Genomic DNA, 21,522 nt, shown 5'->3' with positions numbered 1-21,522 from the left:
GAATTCATGAATTCAGCTGTTTCACCAGCTACCTAGGGAGGTTCAAGCCCCTCTCTCGATCCCAGCCTCTTAACTATTTCCACTCTTCCTAAAAATCTCTCCCCTTGGCAGAGTGATAAGAAATCATGTCACATCAAGGTGTATTTGGATACTCTCCAAACTCCTGAGCAGGCTATGGTCAGCTATAGCCTCTCTGCTCCAGCCAAATGGCCTCACACAGAGGCTTGTGCACCTGCTCGTCCCCTACGTTCAACCGCCACGCCCCGCAGCTGTGCCCTCGTCACCTGGGCGCCGGGCACCAGTCATTCTGTCAGTGCCACGTTTTTCTGAGCACTCAGCACTATCTAGGATTACCACTACCTAGGGTAACCTCTTGCTGGTGTAGCTCGCTGCGCTGGGGTAACAGCGACTAGAAGGGCGAGGCGGGGCGGGGCGGGGCGGCCACGGCGGGGAGGCGTCAGGCTGCACAGCTTCTTCAATAATTCACAACCTCGAGCGGGTCAGGGCGCGGCCGCACAACAACTCGGGGTAGGAGGAGGCGGAGACGGGGGTTCCCAGTGGGGCAGTTTCTGGGCACTGAACATTCCCGGTCCCGAGGCTCCCTGAGAACCTCCGGGATGCAGCGGAGCCTCGCAGGGCGGGACTCGCTGAGAGAATCCACCCACCCCGCCCGTTACCGCCAGCTAGCCGCCGAGGCGCATGCGCGCTTCTTGCCTTCCGCGCGCTCGTTCGCGTGGACTCCCGAATACGCTTGCGCCCTATCTGTGATACGATTGGTCAGCGAGAGCAGTCCATCCCGAGGAAGACCAATGGGCGTGCGGAAAGGGCCCGCTTCCCGCCTCCCAGTGACTCGAGGCCCCGCCCCACCGCCCCGCGCGTCCCGCGGCTGCGCATCGAGGGGCTGCGGCTGGGCTGGTTGCAGCCTTGGTTGTGCTGAGCTCCTTGCAGCCTCCCCACAGCGTGGGCGGTGCAGGGCTTTCCCTTCGCCTCCGGCTGACGCTTTGTGTCCCCTCGGCGGCGGCAGGCGTGTTGGATTCATTTTCCCCTCCCTGAGTTTGGAGTTCCCCTTTTCATCATCGTTGTTATTAATTGTAGGAATGGCCCTCTTACACTAGTGGAGAGGGGATGCAATCTTTAAATGCTCTCCATCCGCCTGTTTTTTTGAGAGGTGCAGTGGGAAGCTCATAATTTATCCATTCTTGGGGATCCCTGGGTGACTCAGCGGTTTAGCGCCTGCCTTCAGCCCAGGGCGTGATCCTGGAGTCCCGGGATCGAGTCCCACATCAGACTCCCTGCATGGAGCCTGCTTCTCCCTCTGCCTGTGTCTCTTGCCTCTGTGTATGTGTCTCACATGAATAAATAAATAAAATCTTAAAAAACAAAATAGATTATTTAGTCATTCGACAAACGTACACCGAGCACGGGACCAGCGCCAGGCACTGCTGGCGGCGGGGATGGGGCCCTGCCGGGCGTGCCAGGGCTGGGGGGTGGTGCCAGGGTTGGGGGTGGGGCGGGTCTGCAGAAAGAATAGGGCGGGCCTGAGAGGGGGAATGGGGCGGGGCCAGGAGGGGGACTAGGGAGCCGCTGGGGATGCGGCGGGGCCGCGGTGGCGGGGGGGGGGGGGGGGGGGGGGGGGGGGCAGGACACACTTGTCACTACACTAACAACGGGCTTCCCCACTGGTAGGATTCATTACAACCGTGTTAAACTGCCCATGACAGGCAGGGCTGTGAGCTTGTATCACGAGCATTAAGCATTAAGGAGTCCGACTGGAGGTGAAGTGCACTGCTGAAGGAAGAGTCTGCGGAAGGGATACAGAACAAGGGGGAAGAGGCTGGTCTTCCTGGCTTGCAGCTGCTCCTTTCAGTCAGATTTCTACACAGCAGCCAAAGTGATATTTTGAAAATATAAATCTAATCTTGGCATTTTCCTGCAACAAACTCTCCGGTGAATTTCCATCTTAGAACAAAATTTAGACTCATTATGTGGTCACCAATTTGGCAACCAAGCTTTTCCTCCAAACTCCTCACTAGCCCCCTCACTGGCTCTGTCCAGCATGCTCTATCCTTTATTTTGCTTTGTAATTCTCATGGCCACCAGCCACCTGGAATTATCTGTGTTTTGTCTCCGATCTCCACTCAAATATAAGCGCCATAGGGCCAAGGACGTTAGCACTCTATTTGTTGCTGTATCCCCAAGACCTAGAAGAGTGTCTGGCATATATAAATAAATGTTCAATGATTATTTGTTGAATGTGTGAATTGGGGAGCACATAGCAAGGATGCCTAGCCCTAGCAGAGGTGTGAGGAAGATGGTTCTGATGGCAGTGACATTAAATCTCAGGCCTCAATGATTAAAAGGAGTACTTCATTTTTTTTGAGAGAGAGAAAGGAGAAAAAGGAAGTACTCATGGTGAAAGGGAGAGCAGAGGTGAGATGAAATATGGCTTATAAGAGGAAATGTTGTTGGAGCATAAAGTGGAAGTAGACAGGTGAGAAATGAGGGTGGGACAAGAGGCCAGGTCCCATAACCTCTCTTAAGGGCAGTATGGGGCCACCAAAGGAATTTAGGAGAGAGAGAGAGAGAGAGGAGACTTCAGAATTTGTATTTTAGTTAGAAAATCCAGTTCTTGGGGAATGGATTGGAAGAGAAAGTAGAGGTTAAGAGACCAAGAGAGAGATGTTTCAGTAGTTTAGAAGAAATAATGGGGATAAGGATACAGAGAAGACAGAGTCAAGGATGAGCTCCAGATTCTGGGAAGAAGCAGTTGCATTCATGGGAAGAGAACACAGGAGGAAGAGTGGCTTGGCTGGAGCAGAGGATGACCTCATGATGGTCCTGCTGACGTGTCTGAGACACCCAGAGGAAAGATCTGGGGAGCTGAGTCCCATCATAGAGTCAATCCCAGGAGAAAGATTGGGATTGGAGGTGGAGATTTTGGAACCAAAAGCGACTAGGAAGCAATAAAAGCATGGTATTGTGTCCTGGAGGGAGCATGATGCATGGGGAGAGCAGTCTAGGACAGACCCTCAAAGGGACACCCATAGAAGGAAAGAGGAGGGGGTGCCGGCAAAGAGAAGGAACAGCCAAAGAAGTGGGGTAAAATCTCAACCAGTAGAGTATGGAGTCGTGAAAACAAGAGCATGCTTCAAGAAGAGGAAAGTCATGTGTCCCCTGAGGTAGAGTCAAGTCAAATAAGAGCTGAACATCACCCGTTGGACTCAGCAACAGAGATCATTAGTGACCTTGGCAAGTGATGCTCCTGAGCAGAGAAGGCCAGAGATGGCCTGTGAGTGCAGGAAGTGCTGAAGGAGTTTGGCTACAAATCATATCATGTACATTGTTGCATTAAACCCTCACAAAAACCCTTGAGGCAATGCTTCTGGAGATGAGGGAACAAAGCCCAGAGAAGTCAAATCACTTCCCAGTATCTCAGGTCTAGTGAGTGACAGAGCAAGGATTTTAGGCCCAAACAGTCCTCCACCGTCCACACTGAAACAACCTTCCATCCTGCCTCTCTTCAAGGGAACAAGAGAGAAATGGTGGCGACTGGATCGGGCGAGGTTGGAGGTAGGGATTTTGTGTAGAAGATCCTGGAACTGTACCCGGAGGCTGAGTAACTCCTGATTCCTTTCTGAATTTTCCATGGAACTTTCCAGTTCACAAACATTCTTATCTTCTATGGGCCTCATCACCACCTTGCATGGGAGGCTCAGAGCAGGACGGAACACGAGGGCAGTTCCCTGGTGTTCAGCGTGGGAGCCGATCCTTCCTGCAGCCTCAGCTGTATCTCTGTTAGATCTCACTGTCTTCTCATTGTGTACAGTGAGGCCCCATCCTGCCCTTGCCTCTGAGGGAGGAGCTTTGAGGTTTCAAAGAAAAAGGAACCAGGAAATTTGCTCTGCAACCAGTTATCACCTTTGAGGAAGACTGACACACTGCTCAGGTGCCTGGGAGACCAGGTGACGTGGCAGCTGAGAGCTTCCTGGGCTTCAGAACAGGACATATCTGAAATGAGGTTCGACTCTCTGCCACTTACTGCTCTGTGGTTTCTCTGTGCCTCGTGCATTTCATTGGTGATGTGAAGTGGTCAGGCCAATGGTTGTGAGAAGACTTCATGAAAGATTGGCGGCTGTTCTCTTGAGAAACTTACAGGATAGCATGCAGGGTACAAACAAGTACTTTCAGTTTGCCCCAGGCCTTCCCTCAATGCTAGGTGTATTGGTGAAGAGTTGGTGAATCAAACTAACTTTATTTTGCAGTATGCACATGTATCAAATCATCACATTGTACACCCTAAACTTACCAATTGTGATATGTCAGTTATATCTCAATAAGGCTGTGGGGAGAGGGTTGGTTAATCAGATGAATCCAGGGACGAAACCACACCCTAGTAAGTAAGGGATGTATTCTAGCTGGATTGATAAGGTTGATGGATTCATTCATCTAGTAAAAACTTTTTGATCTCCTGCTCTGCAGTGGGTGGAATGAGAAAATACCTCTCTTTGACTTGACTGTGGGGGTGACCTGGGCCTGGGAAGGCATCTCCTCCCTTGGGAGCTGGTCTGAGGCCTAAAGAACAGGTAGCCATCTCCCTCACTGGAGCTTGCATCTGAGCAAAGCCTACAGCCCAGTACAGGGCGGGCAAAGTGGGCTCAGAGCTGTGGTGCTGGCTCAGCCAAACTATTTTTGTACTTCTTGTCGTTTATGTTTCGTTCCCAGATGCCCTCTCTAGAGTTCAACTAAGTCTTTTAAAAGTGCTGTGCAAAGGGGACTGAGGAGGGTGTCTAGGCCACCTCGCGCGCCCCTGGTGGCCACCGCCAGCAGATCTAGATATTGGAGGGGGTGCCCCAGGGCAATGGTCTTCAGTCGCCCCCTAGGGGGCGTCCTGAAACCTTGTGTCTTTAGCGGGGACAGCTATCAGCAAGAAGGTAATCTGAGAACTTTGGGGCACCAGGACAGGAAAGGCAGACATTCCAGAAAGCGCATTACTGTCCCACGGGAGGAAAAACCATCTCTCATTCTACTTGATTTTGGAGTGTTCTGCTCAACAACATGGTCAAAGTAAAAATCGAATTTAAGCCTTTAAATTTGAGTAGGACTTTATCATATAATAATAAAGTGAAGGTTTTTTTTTTTTTTTTTTAAGATTTTTATCTATTTATTCATGAGACACACGCACACACACACACACACGCAGAGAGAGAGGCAGAGACACAGAAGGCAGAAGGAGAAGCAGGATCCATGCAGGGAACCCGCTGTGGGACTCAATCCCAGGACCCTGGGAACACACCCTGAGCCAAAGGCAGACGCTCAACCATTTGAGCCACCCAAGCATCCCATAAAGGGAAGTTTTACATGAAGCTTTTTGGGAGGAGAGGGGAAAGCCCAATAATTTAGCAGATCATCATGAAGAAGAAAGCGTAAAGACAGTCCTTCATCCTGAAATTATTGTATCTGTCTTCTCAGTATTTATCGTAATCTGTCTTCTCAGTATTTTACACGCCTCCAGCTGTGTAAAATATGTTATTGAAAAGAGTTTCCGTGTACTAGTGCAGATCCTTGCAAAAGCAACCAACCAACCACAAATACGCAATACACTTTATGCTAACTTCATTGAGGTGTAATTTGCATACTATAAAAGTTTCTCCTTTTTTTTTAAGATTCTATTTTTAAGTAATCTCTGTACCCAATGTGGGGATCGAACTTACGTCACATGCTCCACAAACTGAGCCAGCCAGGCGCCCCCTTAAATATTTTGATTTGTCATATATTTTATGTATTTGTAGCACAGTGATAATCACATATTGTGAAAATGACATACATTGCTTATAAATTATTAATTTGTGGCCCGTTTTTGCTTCTATTAAATCCCATTTATTCCCTTTAGGTTAGCACAAGATCTGACTACATTATGTCTTTTAGATGATGGGGCCTAAGCATTTACTTACTGAAAACATATTTTATAATAAAAATTTGTCCCATACTCTTTCTTAATATTCCAGTTAAGGTAACTGTTTATTCTTTTAAATTAGGTGTATAAGTAAATCCTCTTTACATTCATTTCAGCGGAGGAGAGAGTATGCTAGGAAATACTTGCTAGGGAGAGGAGGTGCTTGAGAGCTTTTGGGCTGAGACCTCCCAGGCTGGAGAAGGTGAAGCTTGCCCACAGAGCAAGAGCTGCCCAGGAAATTCTCCAGGCCAGCTCACTACTGAGCCGCATCCCCTGACTGATACCTTTGGAGAAAAGGATCCAGAAATGCTGCCACGCAATCAGCACGTCCTTTAGAAGCCAAAGCAGGCTTCAGCTTGGTCGAGTAGAACACTCCATGAAGACAAGGAATGATTTAAAACAATATGAACACTGCAGGTTTTCATTTTTTTTTTAATTTTTATTTATTTATGATAGTCACAGAGAGAGAGAGAGAGGCAGAGACACAGGCAGAGGGAGAAGCAGGCTCCATGCACTGGGAGCCCGACGTGGGATTCGATCCCGGGTCTCCAGGATCGCGCCCTGGGCCAAAGGCAGGCGCCAAACCGCTGCACCACCCAGGGATCCCCACTGCAGGTTTTCAAAATAGCCAGTGTCTAGCATAGTGTCTGGGACACCAGAGGTTTTCCTGAAATATGTGGTGTGTGTCATGGGATTCTGGATATGAATCTGGTTTCTTCTTTTTAAAGATTTAATTTATTCATTTGAAACAGAGACAGGGAGCGTGAGTGAGCAAAGGGAGGGGCAGAAGGAGAGGAGCCTCGATGTGGGGCTTGATACCAGGACCCCGGAATCATGACCTGAGCTGAAGGCAGATGCTTCACTGACTGAGCCACGCAGACACCCCAAAATGTAATTTTTAAGACTTTATTTTTAAAGCAATACCGACACCTAGTGTGGCACTTGAACCCACAACCCCAAGATCAAAACTCACATGTTGCACTGACAGAGCCCACCAGGTGCCCTGGTGCTGGAGAATTTTTACAAACTGAAGGGTAAGGAGAAGAAACAAGAGACAAACTCTGTGCCTGCAGAGTGAAACAGGGCAGGGATGGGGGCTTTACAGCCTAGGAGCAAGCGGGCAGGGCCGGATGTAGTATGTGCTTAATATATGCTGTGGAATTAATGAATTGGAGGGCAATAAGGTGTTGGGTGTCAACTGCTCACCTCCAGAGAGCAAGGCCCTTGCAGGAGAGTGATTTCTGGAGAAATAGGAAGTCAGGATGGGGCAAGTGCTGGCGTGGTGATGATTCACTTCAGTTCAACGCTTTGGCACCTGCCCACTCTGGGCTTGACCATCTGCGTGGAGTAAGATGTGCCTTCACAGAATTAAACACAGACCTCATCTGTTCCGATATTTGGTGCCAGGCAGTGTACTAGACACACACAATATCATACTTAAAGCTCTCAACAAATGTGTGAGGTTGAGTTGCCACTACGCTCAAATGGCTGAGCAGGATTCCTTGGGGGAAGGGGCACAGATTTCCAGACACTGTCACAGTCAAGTGCCCTCCTGGGCACCTGCCCCTGCTGCTTCGAAACAGACTTCAGAAACCCTCACAGACTCTACTCATCCTCCTTTGGGCCATATCAAATGCCCTTTCTGCCCTGAGAGTGGGAACTGGGCCACTCTCCTCCCGGCCAGGAAGGTAGGACAGAGAAGGGCTATGAACCAGGTTAGTCACACACAAAGACTCACTGCTTCTTCTAGGGGCGAAACTGTTCCCAAAGAAGACTGAACTTGCATGGAAACTCAGGACTGCAAGCTCTGTGCTGCAATAAGATCGTGACTCCATATCGAGCCACTTTACGGTCAGAGGGAAGACAGAATGCAGCTCCCAACTACCACAAATGATGCAGCCGAGTCTCCCACACTTGAGGACATCGCAGGTGTCAGCTCATTTGGAGTGCACTGGATATGGCTCAGTATGGTTAAGAAATTGCCTGAAGGTCAGTCAGCTAGTAAGCTGTAGAGCCAGGATCCAAGCCTGGCTAACCTCGCTGATAATCGGCATCAGTGCTGTAGGAACCTAGAAGAGAGAATCAATTTTGCCCACAGTGTGTCTGGAAGTTTTCACTGAAATAATTTAAAAAGCCAAAAGTGGGCAGCCCGGGTGGCTCAGCGGTTTAGCGCCGTCTTTGGCCCAGGGCCTGATCCTGGAGAATGGGGATTGAGTCCTGCATTGGGCTCCCTGCATGGAGCCTCTTCCTGTGTCTCTGCCTCTCTCTCTCTCTCTCTCTCTCTGTCTGTCTCTCTCCTCTCTCTCTCATGAATAAATAAATAAATAAAATCTTAAAAAAAAAAAAGCCAAAAAGGCACAACAAAGAAGCAGTTCCTGGGCACCTACTAGGGCTACTGACTCCAGGAGCTACCCTGAGAGGTGGTGGTATTGCCTCCATTCTATAGGTGAGCAAATCGGCTCCAAGAGCTAGAGCTGGTCGGTCACAGCTGTGTGTGTCACTCCCACTAAGCCACAGGTGCTGTGGTCATGTGGCATTGTGGACAGCCTCTGTCTCACAACCACTGAGGATACAGCCGTGTACACTTTCCAGCTTCTGAACTGCCTCATACAACCTCCCTGTTCTGTGAGAAATGAAAACCAGTTATGACAGTCCTCATCTGATGACAAAACATGTTGTCCCGCGATGTTGGTGACTCCCTCCCTCCAGTGATGCTGGCCCTCTGCCCAGGGCCTGTCCTCCCTGCTCTTCCACCCCTTCTCCTTTGTGAAGCCTTCCTGGGTCACTCCCAGCATGAAGGGTCACTCCATGAACACCTGGTAACTTGTCTTTATCTGTTTGGAATTTTTTTTAGATTTTATTTATTTATTTATTTATTTATTTATTTATTTGAGAGACAGAGAGCATGAGCAGGGGGAGGAGCAGAGGGAGAAGGACAAGCAGACTGCGCTGAGCAGGGAGCCAACATGGGCTTGATCCCAGGTCCCTGAGATCATGACCTGAGCCAAAGGCAGATGCTTCACTGACTGAGCCACCCAGATGCCCCTGGCTTGTCTTTATCTGTGACTACTCGTGTACCTGCCTGACTCCCCTGCCTCTCAACCCTCTGTAGGGCAAACTATACCTTAACTGATGTACCATAAGTGTTAAGGTTTCAAGCCGATGGCCAAGAAAGAATTTTTGAGATGTGTTTGGTGTGAAAAGATGGTCTTATTAAACTCCCAGATGGGACACCTGGGTGGCTCAGTGGTTGAGCATCTGCCTTTGGCCCAGGGTGTGATCCCAGGATGCTGGAATCGAGTCCCACATCGGGCTCCCTGCATGGAGCCTGCTTCTCCATCTGCTTATATCTCTGCCTCTCTCTCTGCGTCTCTCATGAATAAATAAATAAAATCTTTAAACAACAACAACAATAACAAAAACCCAGAGATGGGACCCATGGGCAGGAAGAGCCACCCTGGGGTCCTGAGGAGTGGCCCATTGTAAACTTCCAAGTTGGCAGAGGGTAGGTATAGTATATGTCTCTAAGGAATTTTGAAGCGAGGTTTCCAGGATCTTGAAGGGGCTAGCTGTTGTTGGGAAAGGTCATTTATTACTGTCTAATAAAGCCTGAGTCATGAAACCCTTTGGACGTTCATTGGTGGGTCATATGCTTGGGTAATGGTCACCAACATGTATCTCGGGGCGGGGGGTAGAGATAAAGCAGGTTTCCAAAGGAATTCTTTTTTAAAGATTTTATTTATTCATGAGAGACACACAGAGAGAAGCAGAGACATAGGTAGAAGGAGAAGCAGGCTCCATGCAGGGAGCCTGATATGGGACTCGATCCTGGGACTCCAGGATCACACCCTGGACCAAAGGCAGATGCTAAACCGCTGAGCCACCCAGGCGTCCCTCCAAAGGAATTTTTATATGTTAAGGTAGACTTAAGTTGAGACTGCCTGTTGTCCTCAGCAAAATATTTTTTAATGATTTTATTTATTTATTCATGAGAGACAAAGAGAGAGAGAGAGAGAGAGGCAGAGACACAGGCAGAGGGAGAAGTAGGCTCTGTGCAGGAAGCCTACAACTGCTGAGCCACCCAGGTGTCCCTCAGCAAAATATTAACATCTAGGCAGCTGAGTCCCTAGAGGAATGTCACTCTGCCTGTTTCAAGGACCTGTCAGTGGGCTGCAGGTAGAAAGGAAATTTAATATTTTCTTCTGCCTTTGTTTCCCACGTCATTAATCATCTCCCAGTATACTGAGGGTGAACATGTTTTCTTAGTATCACCTTTCTTAGTATTACTTTATTTTTAAAATTTTTTTTTGATTTAAAAAAAATTTTTATTTTATTTTATTTATTTATGATAGTCACAGAGAGAGAGAGAGAGGCAGAGACACAGGCAGAGGGAGAAGCAGGCTCCATGCACCGGGAGCCCGATGTGGGATTCGATCCCGGGTCTCCAGGATCGCGCCCTGGGCCAAAGACAGGCGCTAAACCGCTGCGCCACCCAGGGATCCCTACTTTATTTTTATTTAAATTTAATTAGCCAACATATAGTTCATACTTAGTTTCAGATGTAGTATTCAATAATTTTTCAGTTGCATATAACACCCAGTGCTCATCACCTCAGGAGCCCTCCTTTATGTCCATCCTCCAGTTACCCCATCCCCCCACCCACCTAGTATTGCCTTATTTTTCTCTTTAATGTTTAAATTTATTATTTTATTTTATTTTATTTTTATTTATTATTATTATTTTTATTTATGATAGTCACAGAGAGAGAGAGAGAGAGAGAAAGAGAGAGAGAGAGAGAGGCAGAGACACAGGCAGAGGGAGAAGCAGGCTCCATGCAGGGAGCCCAATGTGGGATTCGATCCCAGGCCTCCAGGATCACGCCCTGGGCCAAAGGCAGGCGCCAAACGGCTGCACCACCCAGGGATCCCTATTTTTTTATTTTTTTAAAAAAGATTTTATTTATTCATGAGAGACACAGAAAAAGAGAGAGAGGCAGAGACACAGGCAGAGGGAGAAGCAGGCTCCACACAGGGAGCCCAATGTGGGACTCAATCCTGGGACTCCAGAATCATGCCCTGGACCGAAGGTTTGTGCTCAAACCGCTGAGCCACCCACGGATCCCTATTTTTATTTTTTAAAAAGATTTTATTCATTTATTTGAGAGACAGAGAAAGAGAGAAAGAGAAAGGGAGCACAAGCAGGGAGGAGGGGAAGAAGGAGAAACAGACTCCCCACTGAGCAGGGTGCCCCATGTGGGACTTGATCCCAGGACCCTGAGATCACGACCTGAGCCCAAGGCAGACACTTCCCTGACTTGATGCACCCAGGAACCCCTTAATTTATTTTTTAAGTAAGCTCTGTGCCCAACATGGGGCTTGAACTCATGACCCCGAGACTAAGAGTAGTGCTCTATCAACTGAGCCAGCCAGGCATCCCATCTTTATTAGGTATTACTTAAAATTTTTTTTCTCAAGAAAGCAGAGTGCCTGCTGTGGCTCCCAGCCTCAGGGACTTGGGAGCCTCTACTTCACTTTGCACTCGGATCTTTGATTTAGATTCTTCCTGAGGTTGTCATCCAAATGTGCGTTCCAGAAGTTCTTAAGACCGGTAGTCAACAGCCAGGAGGAAGCAAGCCGCCCTCTACAAGTATGGCTGCAGTTGCTTCACTTCCTGTATCATGTGACTCGCCCAGAGTTATCACATGACCCATTCACTCCCCTCTGCCGGAATTAAACCTGCAGGGCTAATCCGGTGTCTATAGTTACCGCTGGCACCTGCATCCCTGTTTTTATTTAGTGGATCCTCTATCCTTCCAAGGCTTGGGAACCCTGCAGTCCCCTCACCTGGTGATGGAGCTTTCCAGTCCTCCCAGAGAGGTAAGTGCTCCCAATTGGTCTTGTCACGCTGCTTCTGGAATCCTGGCCTTCCAGACTCTGGAATTCAATGAATGACAGTCTCTTCCAACCCAGGCGATCGTGGCCCTTTGATGGAGGGGTAGTTGGGAAGAGGGGAGAAGAGCCTGGTTGGGGTGGGCAGCACCCAGTGTCTGTGGGCCTTGTCCTGTCCCAGTTAAAGGAAGGTGGGAGACTGGGCTGTGGGCACGCGGCCCAAAGGGGAGCCGCTGGGGGACAGAGAGGGGCCTGCCTTCCAGCCACTCGTCATTCTGTTCTCAGGACCGTCTCCAGTCCCTGGGCAGGGTAAGCATCATGGCTGCCAGCCTCATGGGATTGCTTCTACTTCAGGCAGTATCATGGGTATCAGGTGAGTGAGTCACGGAGAGCCCCGGGCTCCTTCTGCCTGAGGGTCCTTGGTCATCTTCCAGTATACTGGAGCTCCAGTAGGTGTTACATAAACCCTTTTGAGTGATGGGGACCCACCTTGGGGTGGGGGCACAGTGAGAGGGTTTTTGAGATCAGGATCCCAACCAGCATGTCCCTTCTCGATCTTCATCCTATAGCCTCGACTTGTGCTCCTTCCTTCCCAGGTGCCCGCCCCTGCATCCCTAAAAGCTTTGGCTACAGCTCAGTAGTCTGTGTCTGCAATGCCACATACTGTGACTCTCTTGACCCCCTGGCCCTGCCTGCCCCTGGCACCTTCAGCCGGTATGAGAGCACACGCAGCGGGCGCCGAATGGAGCTGAGTCTGGGGACCATCCGGTCCAACCACACGGGCACAGGTGACTCCACCCCTCACCCCCAAATGCAGGTTGGGATCTCCCTGGAGCAGAATCACACTGGTGACCACCACACTTTCCTCCCTGAGGCACTGAGACCCTTCCACTGCCTTGCGTGTTCTCAGGGCTGCTACTGACCCTGCAGCCAGATCAGAAGTTCCAGAAGGTCAAGGGATTTGGAGGGGCCATGACGGATGCAGCTGCCCTCAACATCCTCGCCTTGTCACCCTCTGCCCGGAATTTGCTACTCAAATCCTATTTCTCTGCAGAAGGTGAGGAGAAGGGGAACATGATGACATAGTGCGATTGACACTTTGACCTTTCCATTGACCGTGACTTCCACCCATCCCCAACATTTGGGTCCTCTCTTAATGCCCAGTGAAGTAAGATTGTCCTGCCTGACTCTCACTGAGTGCTTAGAGTTGCTGAGGCTCAGAAGGCCTGGCCCTACAGGCTCAGCTCAGGAGCCCAGGCTCCCTTTGTCCTACCTCAGTCATAATTTAGGACTGGTAAGTGGCAGGCTAGGTCTCACGTGCTTCCACTGACCCAGACCCTCATAGCTTGGCCTGCCTTTTCTACAGGAATCGAGTACAACATCATCCGGGTACCCATGGCCAGCTGTGACTTCTCCATCCGCACCTACACCTATGATGACACTCATGATGACTTCCAGTTGCATAACTTCAGCCTCCCTGAGGAAGACATCAAGCTCAAGGTGGGTACTCGGCCCTTGGGGAGTTGATGGCTGCTGGGAGAGAAGCCTCAGGCAACAGCAGTCTGCAGAGAGAGCTGGAACCTGCCCCCTGCTCTCTGTTGTGTTCAAGGGGAGGGGGTGGGCAGGGCGGGGGCCGATGGTTAGGCCTGATGCACTGGTTGGGCCAGTCTATCCATGTTCCAGCTCTGGGTATCTCTGCCCTCACCTCCATTCTCTAGATACCCCTGATTCACCAAGCCCTGGAACTGGCCCAGCACCCTGTGTCACTCTTCGCCAGTCCCTGGACATCACCCACTTGGCTGAAGACCAACGGGGCAGTGAATGGGAAGGGGTCACTCAAGGGTCAGCCTGGGGATCTCTACCACCAGACGTGGGCCAGATACTTTGTTAAGTAAGGGAACTGCAAGGCCATGGGGTCTGGACCAGATCCCCTCTTGGACACCCTCATCTCTGCCCCACCCCTGGGCCTGGGTCACCCCCAGATCTGAGTCCTCAGGTCACCTTTCTACCTCCTGGGCCTTTTGGATTTGGCCTGCCGGTTCCCCCCACCTCGATGGGCTTCCTATTCTCGAGTCTCGCTTGCCTTCCTTGGCTAGGCACACTCACACCCTCTCCCCTGCTAGGTTCCTGGACGCCTATGCAGAGCACAAGTTGCAGTTCTGGGCAGTGACGGCAGAGAATGAGCCTTCCGCAGGGCTTTTCAGCGGATACCCTTTCCAGTGCTTGGGCTTCACCCCTGAACACCAGCGAGACTTCATTGCCCGGGACCTGGGTCCTGCCCTGGCCAACAGTACACACCATGACATCCGTCTGCTCATACTAGATGACCAGCGCTTGCTGCTGCCCCACTGGGCCCAGGTGGTAAGGCCCAGGGTCTCCAGGGCTATCCCAGTGATCCCGACATCCAGGTGGCTGGCTCCTGTAGTGTCTTCTCTGCCCCAACTCCTGACTCCTAGAATTTCCTGGGCTGGAGCCAGGCACCCTGGTGGCTCCCCTGGGTGCTGATAGGGGCTGACAGGTGCTGACCTTCTCTGCGTCTCCAGGGCCCCAGGGGTCCCTCTAGTTGCCTGCATCCCTCTGCCCCTTCCTCCGGTCCCCAGTGCTGTTTCCAGAACCCTCCATGCCAGGCTCAGCTTTGGTGGCCCCTTTCCCCAGGCATCTCTGGCCTTCCCTGTACAGGTACTGGCAGACCCAGAGGCAGCTAAGTACGTCCATGGCATTGCTGTACATTGGTACCTGGACTTTCTGGCTCCAGCGAAAGCCACACTGGGGGAGACACACCGCCTGTTCCCCAACACAATGCTTTTTGCCTCAGAGGCCTGTGTGGGCTCCAAGTTCTGGGAGCAGAGTGTGCGGCTGGGCTCTTGGGACCGAGGGGTGCAGTACAGCCACAGCATCATCACGGTGAGCCCCCAGGCCTTCCTGTCGAGCAGACCACCACAGACCCTCTTCCTCTCACCAACAGAAGGCCCCTTCCCCAGCTGGTCCAGCTGATTTGCTCTTTAGGGCACATGTTGGGATGTCATGATTCCCTATGGTGCCTTCGCCTCACGGATATGCATACCCCGTTACCCTCCCTTAACGCCTGCATCTAGGGCAGTCACATCTGCCCTGATTCCTCAGCTTCTCTTTTGACGCCTCTGTCCTCACCATCCCCCTCCTTAGGTATTGAGGGTGTAGGGTGCCCCTCCCAGGGCCAGGGCACCATTGTAGCTTGTTTCGTTTGTGCACCCCTTAACTATATCCTCCGGGGACCCCATGTGGAGCGTTTCTTTCTGCCCTGCTCCCACCCCAGAACCTCCTCTACCACGTGGTTGGCTGGACCGACTGGAACCTTGCCCTGAACCTGGAAGGAGGGCCCAACTGGGTGCGCAACTTTGTCGACAGCCCCATCATCGTCGACATCACCAAAGATGTGTTCTATAAACAGCCCATGTTCTACCACCTTGGCCACTTCAGGTGAGTGGAGGGCAGGTGCCCCGACTCCACACCAGGCCTGGGATCTCCTGCACTGGGCTTATGTGGCCCCATGCAGACATTTAGGGTGGGAGCTGGGGAGAGGCACCGCTGTCCCTCCTGCCCCATCCAGGCAGGAAGTGAGCAGGTGGCAGCCGACAAGCCCTGAATACCCGATGCAGGGGATGGGAAGGGCTCTGGGGTGGACAGTGGGTAGAGAGACTTCTCAGGTGAGGGGCTGACAGGGGCTGCTCTCAAGGGAGTGGGCTCCAGCCCGGAGGGGCGAGGCTGGAGTCACTGACCATGCTTGTTCCCACTTCAGCAAGTTCATCCCAGAGGGCTCCCAGAGAGTGGGGCTGGCAGCCAGCAAGAAGAATGGCTTGGACACTGTGGCACTGACACGTCCTGACGGCTCTGCAGTTGTGGTTGTGTTAAACCGGTGAGAGTGGCAGGGCCTGGGAATTGGGCTGGGGCTGGGACAGCAGCTTTGATGGCCCAAGCGCTGAGCCTCTTTCTTTCCTTCCCCAGGTCCTCGAAGGATGTGCCTCTCACCATCAAGGACCCTGCCGTGGGCTTCGTGGAGACGCTCTCTCCAGGCTACTCCATTCATACCTATCTGTGGCGTCGCCAGTGACTGGGGCAGATGCCCAAGCAGGGCTGGGGCTCAGCTGGGGCATTAAAAGGACAGTTGGCTCCCATGCTGTCTGTGGCTAAAGAGGACCTAGGAGGGCTGGGGTGAACATAGGTGATGTAAGCCCGGGAGCAGTGGTTTGGGTGACTCACTCTCCCCCAGCTCATGTTGGGGGGGCAGGCCAGAGGGCTAGAGGCCCCTTGGGAGAGGGCAGGGAAGCCCCAGTAGCCCTACCCCCAAGCTGTGTGAGTGTGTGCTATGTGCTGGCTCCCGTGGAAACTGGGCCCAGGCCCAGGGTGAGCTCACCGTCTGTACAAACACAAGCTAGGGGTGGGGGTGGTTAAGGAAAGGAAATTAGGAAGACCGGGCCCCAGTGGGGAGCTGGGTGCCTCTCCTGGGCTGAGCAGCAGCAGGGATGGTACAAGGGCACAGGCAGCTAGGGAAGCTGGGTGCCAGCAGGCCAGCTCAGGTCCCCTGATGACCCCCTGCACCCCACCTAGGAAACATGGTGGCCCCTTAAAGAAGAGAATGTTTGATTCCAGTCAGCGTGGACAGGTTTATTATGGGAGCAGCAGCCCACTTCCAGCCGTACCAACAACAGGGAAACACAGGGGCCTCTGGAATGTACGAGAGTAGAAAACTCAGTCCTGAGAGCATGAGGACAAGTCATTCATCTTCATCCTCCTCAGCTATGCTCAAGGACTGTGTGCTAGGGGCCCGAGCAGGCGTGGCCCGCTGGATGGAGACAATGCCACTGAGCAAGGCGTAGCCCACCATGGCTGCCAGTCCTGCCAGCACAGACAGGATCTGGTTCCGGCGCCGGTATGGTTCCTCCTCTGTCTCTGGGCCCACTGGTGTCTGGCGTGGGAGTGGCACGTCAGCTGAGGAACAAGGAAGGAAGGTGGGCAGGAGGGCTACGTCCTAGACCCCTGTGTACCCTCCCCAGGGCTCGTGCCTACCCTTTCACCTGTCTGCCCCTTACCTCCATCCCAGGGGAAGTAGAGGCTGAGGATGTGTGTGCAGTAGGCACAGAGGTTCTGCAGCCCCCGCAGGTGGGCCTGCAGCTTTCCACTGGGCAGCTTGGCCTGCAGCAGCAGGGCTAGATAGCCAAAAACAAAGGCATCCAGGGAGGCAGGGCTGGAGCACAGAGAGAAGGGGCGAGGAGAGCATTAGAGGAAAAGCAAGCCCAGGAGGTGAGCTCTGACAGCAGAGGGCCCCTGGGGGAGGAGAAGACACCCAGTTCTGGGCCTGGTATGGCGAGAGCTCCCCAGGTGGCGCCAGCTTGGCCCTGAATGGGACTCTATCCTGAGGCTGCATAAAGGGCCCATTGAGTGCCCCACTGCCCTGCAAGCCCCTCCTGTGCCTGGCAGCCCTCCCACCCCACACACACACAGCCCCACTGTCATCAGGCCCAGGGTCTGTACCGAGGACCTCTCGTCCAGCGCCTGAGCCACCCCAGTCCCTGTGGCAACATATGAACCCGTATCTTTTCCCAAACCACGTATATTTGCCCTGAAGACAGACTCACGCATCTCCAAAGAAGAACTTCTGAGAGCCCAGGCGCTGAGAGAGCAGGGTCAGGCATTCCCGGGCCTCTTGGTATAGCTGTAGGGAGGACATGAGGCAGGCTTGTGGCTGTGGGAACAGAGCTACCTCCCATCCCAGGCACCCCCACTCTTGACCATCGTCTTTGGGGCTCCTCTCCTACGGAGCCCCCTGCCCCAGAGGTACCTCCTTCTCCAGCTCTTCCTCATTCTCTGGGCTGTGCTCCCCGCACAGCAGCTGCAGCCGCTCCATGAACTGCCGCTGCATGCGGCCGGGAAGGAAGAAGTTCAGGGGAAAGGGTATAGCCTCTGCGTACCACTTCCGGGTCACTTCCACATAGTTCTTGGTGTCTACCCAAAAAGTATGTATCTGGATCGGGCAGTAGGAAGGATGAGGCAGGTCTAAGCCAGTGCACCTGCCTGACTTAGGGAGGCCTTCGTGGGTGTCGCTGACTCCCCCACCGCCCCCCACCAGCCACAGCCACTGGAGGTCCAGGCGCACTCACCAGCACCGGGAGCAGCTTCTCCTCCAGCAGAGACATGAAGGCCAATGTGTCTGCCCCTTGCCGGGCCGAGAGATCATAATCTGCATTGTACTTCTGTGGAGGAGACGTCTATGAGGTGGACACGAGGAGGCTCCAGGGGGCACTTCCCCAAGGAGAGAGGCATCCTGTCCAGCACCACCCTCTTGGCCTCTGAGTATAGCAGAGGCAGAACAAGCACTTCTCCCACTGAGGCCCCCTGCCTGGGCCCATACTGCAGCCTGTTGCTGTTGGCGGAAAGCCTGGGCCTTGGAGCCTGCTGGCCATCAAGGTCGGGTGCCCACTGCCGGGAGGGAGGAAGGCCCAGCCACAAACCAGGAGCAGCTCCCGGAGCCTCCATGGAAAGCTGGCAGCATGCCTGCTGACAGCCACTTTCTAACAGGGACTTCCCCTGTCTGTATATCACACAGCTGGCAGAGTCGAGCTCAGATGCAGTGTGGCCCTCAGAACTAGGGGACGCCATCCTCATGCCCGGGCCCCCCTGCGGGTTCTCTCAAAGCCCAAGACTTGGCTATTTCTTCTGTGCTGCCACCACACATGGTCTAACCGTACCCCAAGTCTCAGTCTGCCACGCCTTGGTAGGCTCCAGTGTCTGGTCTCCAGCAACCTTCTCCACATCCTGAGGAAGGTCTGTCCCCACATAACCTCTGGAACATGATCCTTAGAAAACCATCTCTCGGGACGCTGGAGTAGCTCAATGGTTGAGCGTCTGCCTCTGGCTCAGGGCGTGATCCCGGGATCTGGGATGGAGTCCCACACTGGGCTCCCTGAATGAAGCCTGCTTCTCCCTCTGCCTATGTCTCTGCCTCTCTCTCTCTCTCTCTCTCTGTGTGTGTCTCTCACAAATAAATAAATATAAAAAAAAAAAAAAAAAAAGAGAAAGAGAAAGAAAACCATCTCTCTGAGCCTCAGTTTCTTCCTTGTGGAATCTTCTCTCACTGTGGCTGTGTTAGGAGAAAACTGGAAACCAGAAAGGCTGTGCCCAGACATAAAGAGTCAAGGCAGAGGTCCTGTCCCTGCCAGGAGCTCTGCCTTCTACCTGGGTCCTTTCCCTCCATGCCTCCCAAGCCTATACTGAATCCTCGGGTCCTTCACGTTTGGGAAAGCAGAAATGAAGAAGAGGCCCTATCTGACTAGTATTCTGGTGAAAGAGGAGCCCTGGCTAAGCCCCCTCGCTCTACAAACAAGGAACTTACATCCCTGAGAGGTGAAAGGACTTGCCCAAGATCACATAGTCAAGGTGCCCCTGTTCGTCTTGTAATAACTTTCTCAATGTCCCCATGCTGGCTCTATGCCTTGTCCATCCTGAGCCCCATTACTCAGCCTAACTCGGTCCCTGAGAGGACAGGAGCCACCTCTGGGGGCCTCATTTGAGCTGATGTTGTCCTCTGCCCTCCTTCCCCTTCCCTATGTCATCTGCCCACTCACCCCTCCCTGCCCAGCAGGCAAAAGGCACTGAGCTTCCAGAGGCCTCCCCAGTGCCCCAGCAGAACACCTGGCCAGCAGCACTGTGTGTGCCTCTCCCATCGGACTAGGTGCTCCTTGAAGTTCTGGGTCACCTGCATCCAGCTCAGCTTTATCAATAAACGTGTGTTGTGCTGAAATGACTGAACTCCTCTCACTGGCAGCCCTCCTACCCACTGAGCCACCTACCTCTTTTCGAAGGTGGGTGATGATCTTGTGTGGTACCGAGATGACCTCTCCATGACTGGTCCGAAGGGCGGGCAGAGTTCCTGACATTGAGAAGACAGGAGGCCCACCAGACCCTCAGCTGCCTGTCCATATGAACGTGCAGCATATTCCTGCCCGTCTCCTGCTCGGCTCCCCTCACCCCCCCGGGAGCATAGGGTACCTGAAGGGCTTTGCCAGGGGTTGGTAATCTTGTGCACCTTGAGAGGGGCGCCAGTAAACCTGGCATAGGTCTGCAGGGAAGGAAGCAGAAGGCAGACAGGCCCCCACAGGGGAATCAATAAGAGAAATAACACTCAGTGAATTCCTTCTGTGCTACGCTTAGTACTTGCCTCACAAAAGAGGTGGACATCAGCTGTTTCACCATGGGCAACACAGGCTCGGAGAAACCATGGACCTGTCTCTAATGTCAGGTCTGCCAGAAAGAGCCTTCCCCCATCTCCTCTGCTGCCATCTCCCTGATGTACGCAGAGCCTCCCAACTTCTTCCTAACTCTCGTACATCCCTTTTCTCAGGAACACTGACTGTGTCCTTCTTTGGGAGTCTCTGTGGCCTGTTCCTACTTAAAGCTTAGCACCAGAATACGTTACACAGTAGGCCCGTTTGATAACGTGTCTGCCTCTCTGCAAATAACTACGGGGTAGGAACTAAGTCTTATTCATCTTTGCGTGCCCAAGTGTGGTATTCAGAAGAGGCCCAACAAGTGCTTATTAAATGAAGGAGTAAACGAATGAAGTGAACTAGTCTGACTCCAAAACTCTTTCCACAGAACGTGCTGGTGAGCTTCTTGGTTCAATAAATCTCAGCAAATGCTGTTTAGTGAGGCGGGGGGAGAAGGAGAAAAGGGAGCCGGAGAAGACAGGAATGCCAAGCCTGAGAACCCTGAGATCGTCCGGACTCAGTAAAGCTCTCGATGAAGAAACAGGGCTCAGAGACCACAAGGGATCGCTCCAAGGTCACACAGCCAGTAAATGAACAATGGACGAACAAGGACTAAGACCTATTTCCTAAACCCCCGACCAGACCTCTTGCTCGGGCTGCACAAAACCCGGGCTGTTAAGCCATAGAGCGTTGAGCCCCTATCGGCCGGGCACAGCCTTTGATTGCCTCAGTTTCCCCCAGTGCGCCCGTGCTGAGGCGTCCTGGCAAAATTCGGACGACCGGTCAGTTCGAGTCCCTCCCCAGTCCTCCAGGGCGCAGCACAGGACAACGGCGCCACCCCTCACCAGCACGGCCAGGCTGTCCAGGTCCACTGACGGTAGCCCCCAGCCCCCCGACCAGCAGTACAGCTCCATGGGCGCCGCCATCTTGCCCGCCCTCTGGCCCGGAAGCACCTCCCCCCGCGCTTCCGCCCACCCCTGCGCGGCCCCGCCCCCCCGCCGCGCCCAGAGGACCGCCGGGGGCGGGGGCAGGAGGGAGCCCCGAGGCGGGGCGGGGCTGCACGGGGCGGAGCCGAGGGCTTCGGGGGAGGGCGGCCGCCGCCGGCACCAGAGGCGGCTCCCGAAGGGGGGAAGGGTTGTCGGCCGGGCCCTCCTCGCGGAGGCTGGGCGCCGTGACTGCGGCGAGGCCGGGAGCCCCGAGGGCGCGGCGGGTCCCGGCGAGGCGAGTCTTGTGCGCCCGGGCCGGCTCTGGGGGCTCTCGGAGATCTGCACGCGGCCTGGGCCGCGCCAAGGCCCCGCGGGGCTCGGCCCGGAGCAGGGGCCGCGGGGGGGTCCCCCGAGCCGCATGTTTTCCACAGCGCGTTATGTTTGGAGCCGGCCCCGCGCCGCCTGTCGCCATGGAAACAAAACAGGGGCGGCGGCGGCCGGAGCCGGGTCGG

The 21,522-nt window shown here is 53.2% G+C and overlaps 2 protein-coding genes across 2 annotated transcripts; one reads left to right on the top strand and one right to left on the bottom strand.

The window, feature by feature from the left end:
• The first annotated feature begins 11,643 nt into the window (after positions 1–11,643).
• On the top strand, positions 11,644–15,995 carry GBA1 (glucosylceramidase beta 1). Its single transcript, XM_025997219.2, has 11 exons — positions 11,644–11,829; positions 12,127–12,214; positions 12,438–12,629; positions 12,752–12,898; positions 13,208–13,341; positions 13,560–13,732; positions 13,965–14,202; positions 14,521–14,745; positions 15,137–15,300; positions 15,620–15,736; positions 15,826–15,995. Exons 1-11 carry the CDS (start codon positions 11,803–11,805, stop codon positions 15,929–15,931), a joined length of 1,611 nt encoding a protein of 536 aa, XP_025853004.1. The 5' UTR covers positions 11,644–11,802; the 3' UTR covers positions 15,932–15,995.
• A 475-nt stretch (positions 15,996–16,470) lies between these two features.
• On the bottom strand, positions 16,471–21,465 carry MTX1 (metaxin 1). The gene is made up of 8 exons (XM_025997221.2): positions 20,930–21,465; positions 19,867–19,936; positions 19,668–19,747; positions 17,979–18,071; positions 17,660–17,842; positions 17,457–17,533; positions 16,911–17,065; positions 16,471–16,809 (listed from the first exon to the last, which is right to left on the bottom strand). The coding sequence occupies exons 1-8, from the start codon at positions 21,428–21,430 to the stop codon at positions 16,595–16,597; spliced, it is 1,374 nt and encodes a 457-aa protein (XP_025853006.2). The 5' UTR covers positions 21,431–21,465; the 3' UTR covers positions 16,471–16,594.
• Positions 21,466–21,522: the final 57 nt, after the last annotated feature.

This window comes from Vulpes vulpes, chromosome 13 (genome assembly GCF_048418805.1).
Source record: "Vulpes vulpes isolate BD-2025 chromosome 13, VulVul3, whole genome shotgun sequence".
Lineage (NCBI taxonomy): Eukaryota > Metazoa > Chordata > Mammalia > Carnivora > Canidae > Vulpes > Vulpes vulpes.
This window is presented reverse-complemented; position numbering and strand designations above follow the sequence as displayed.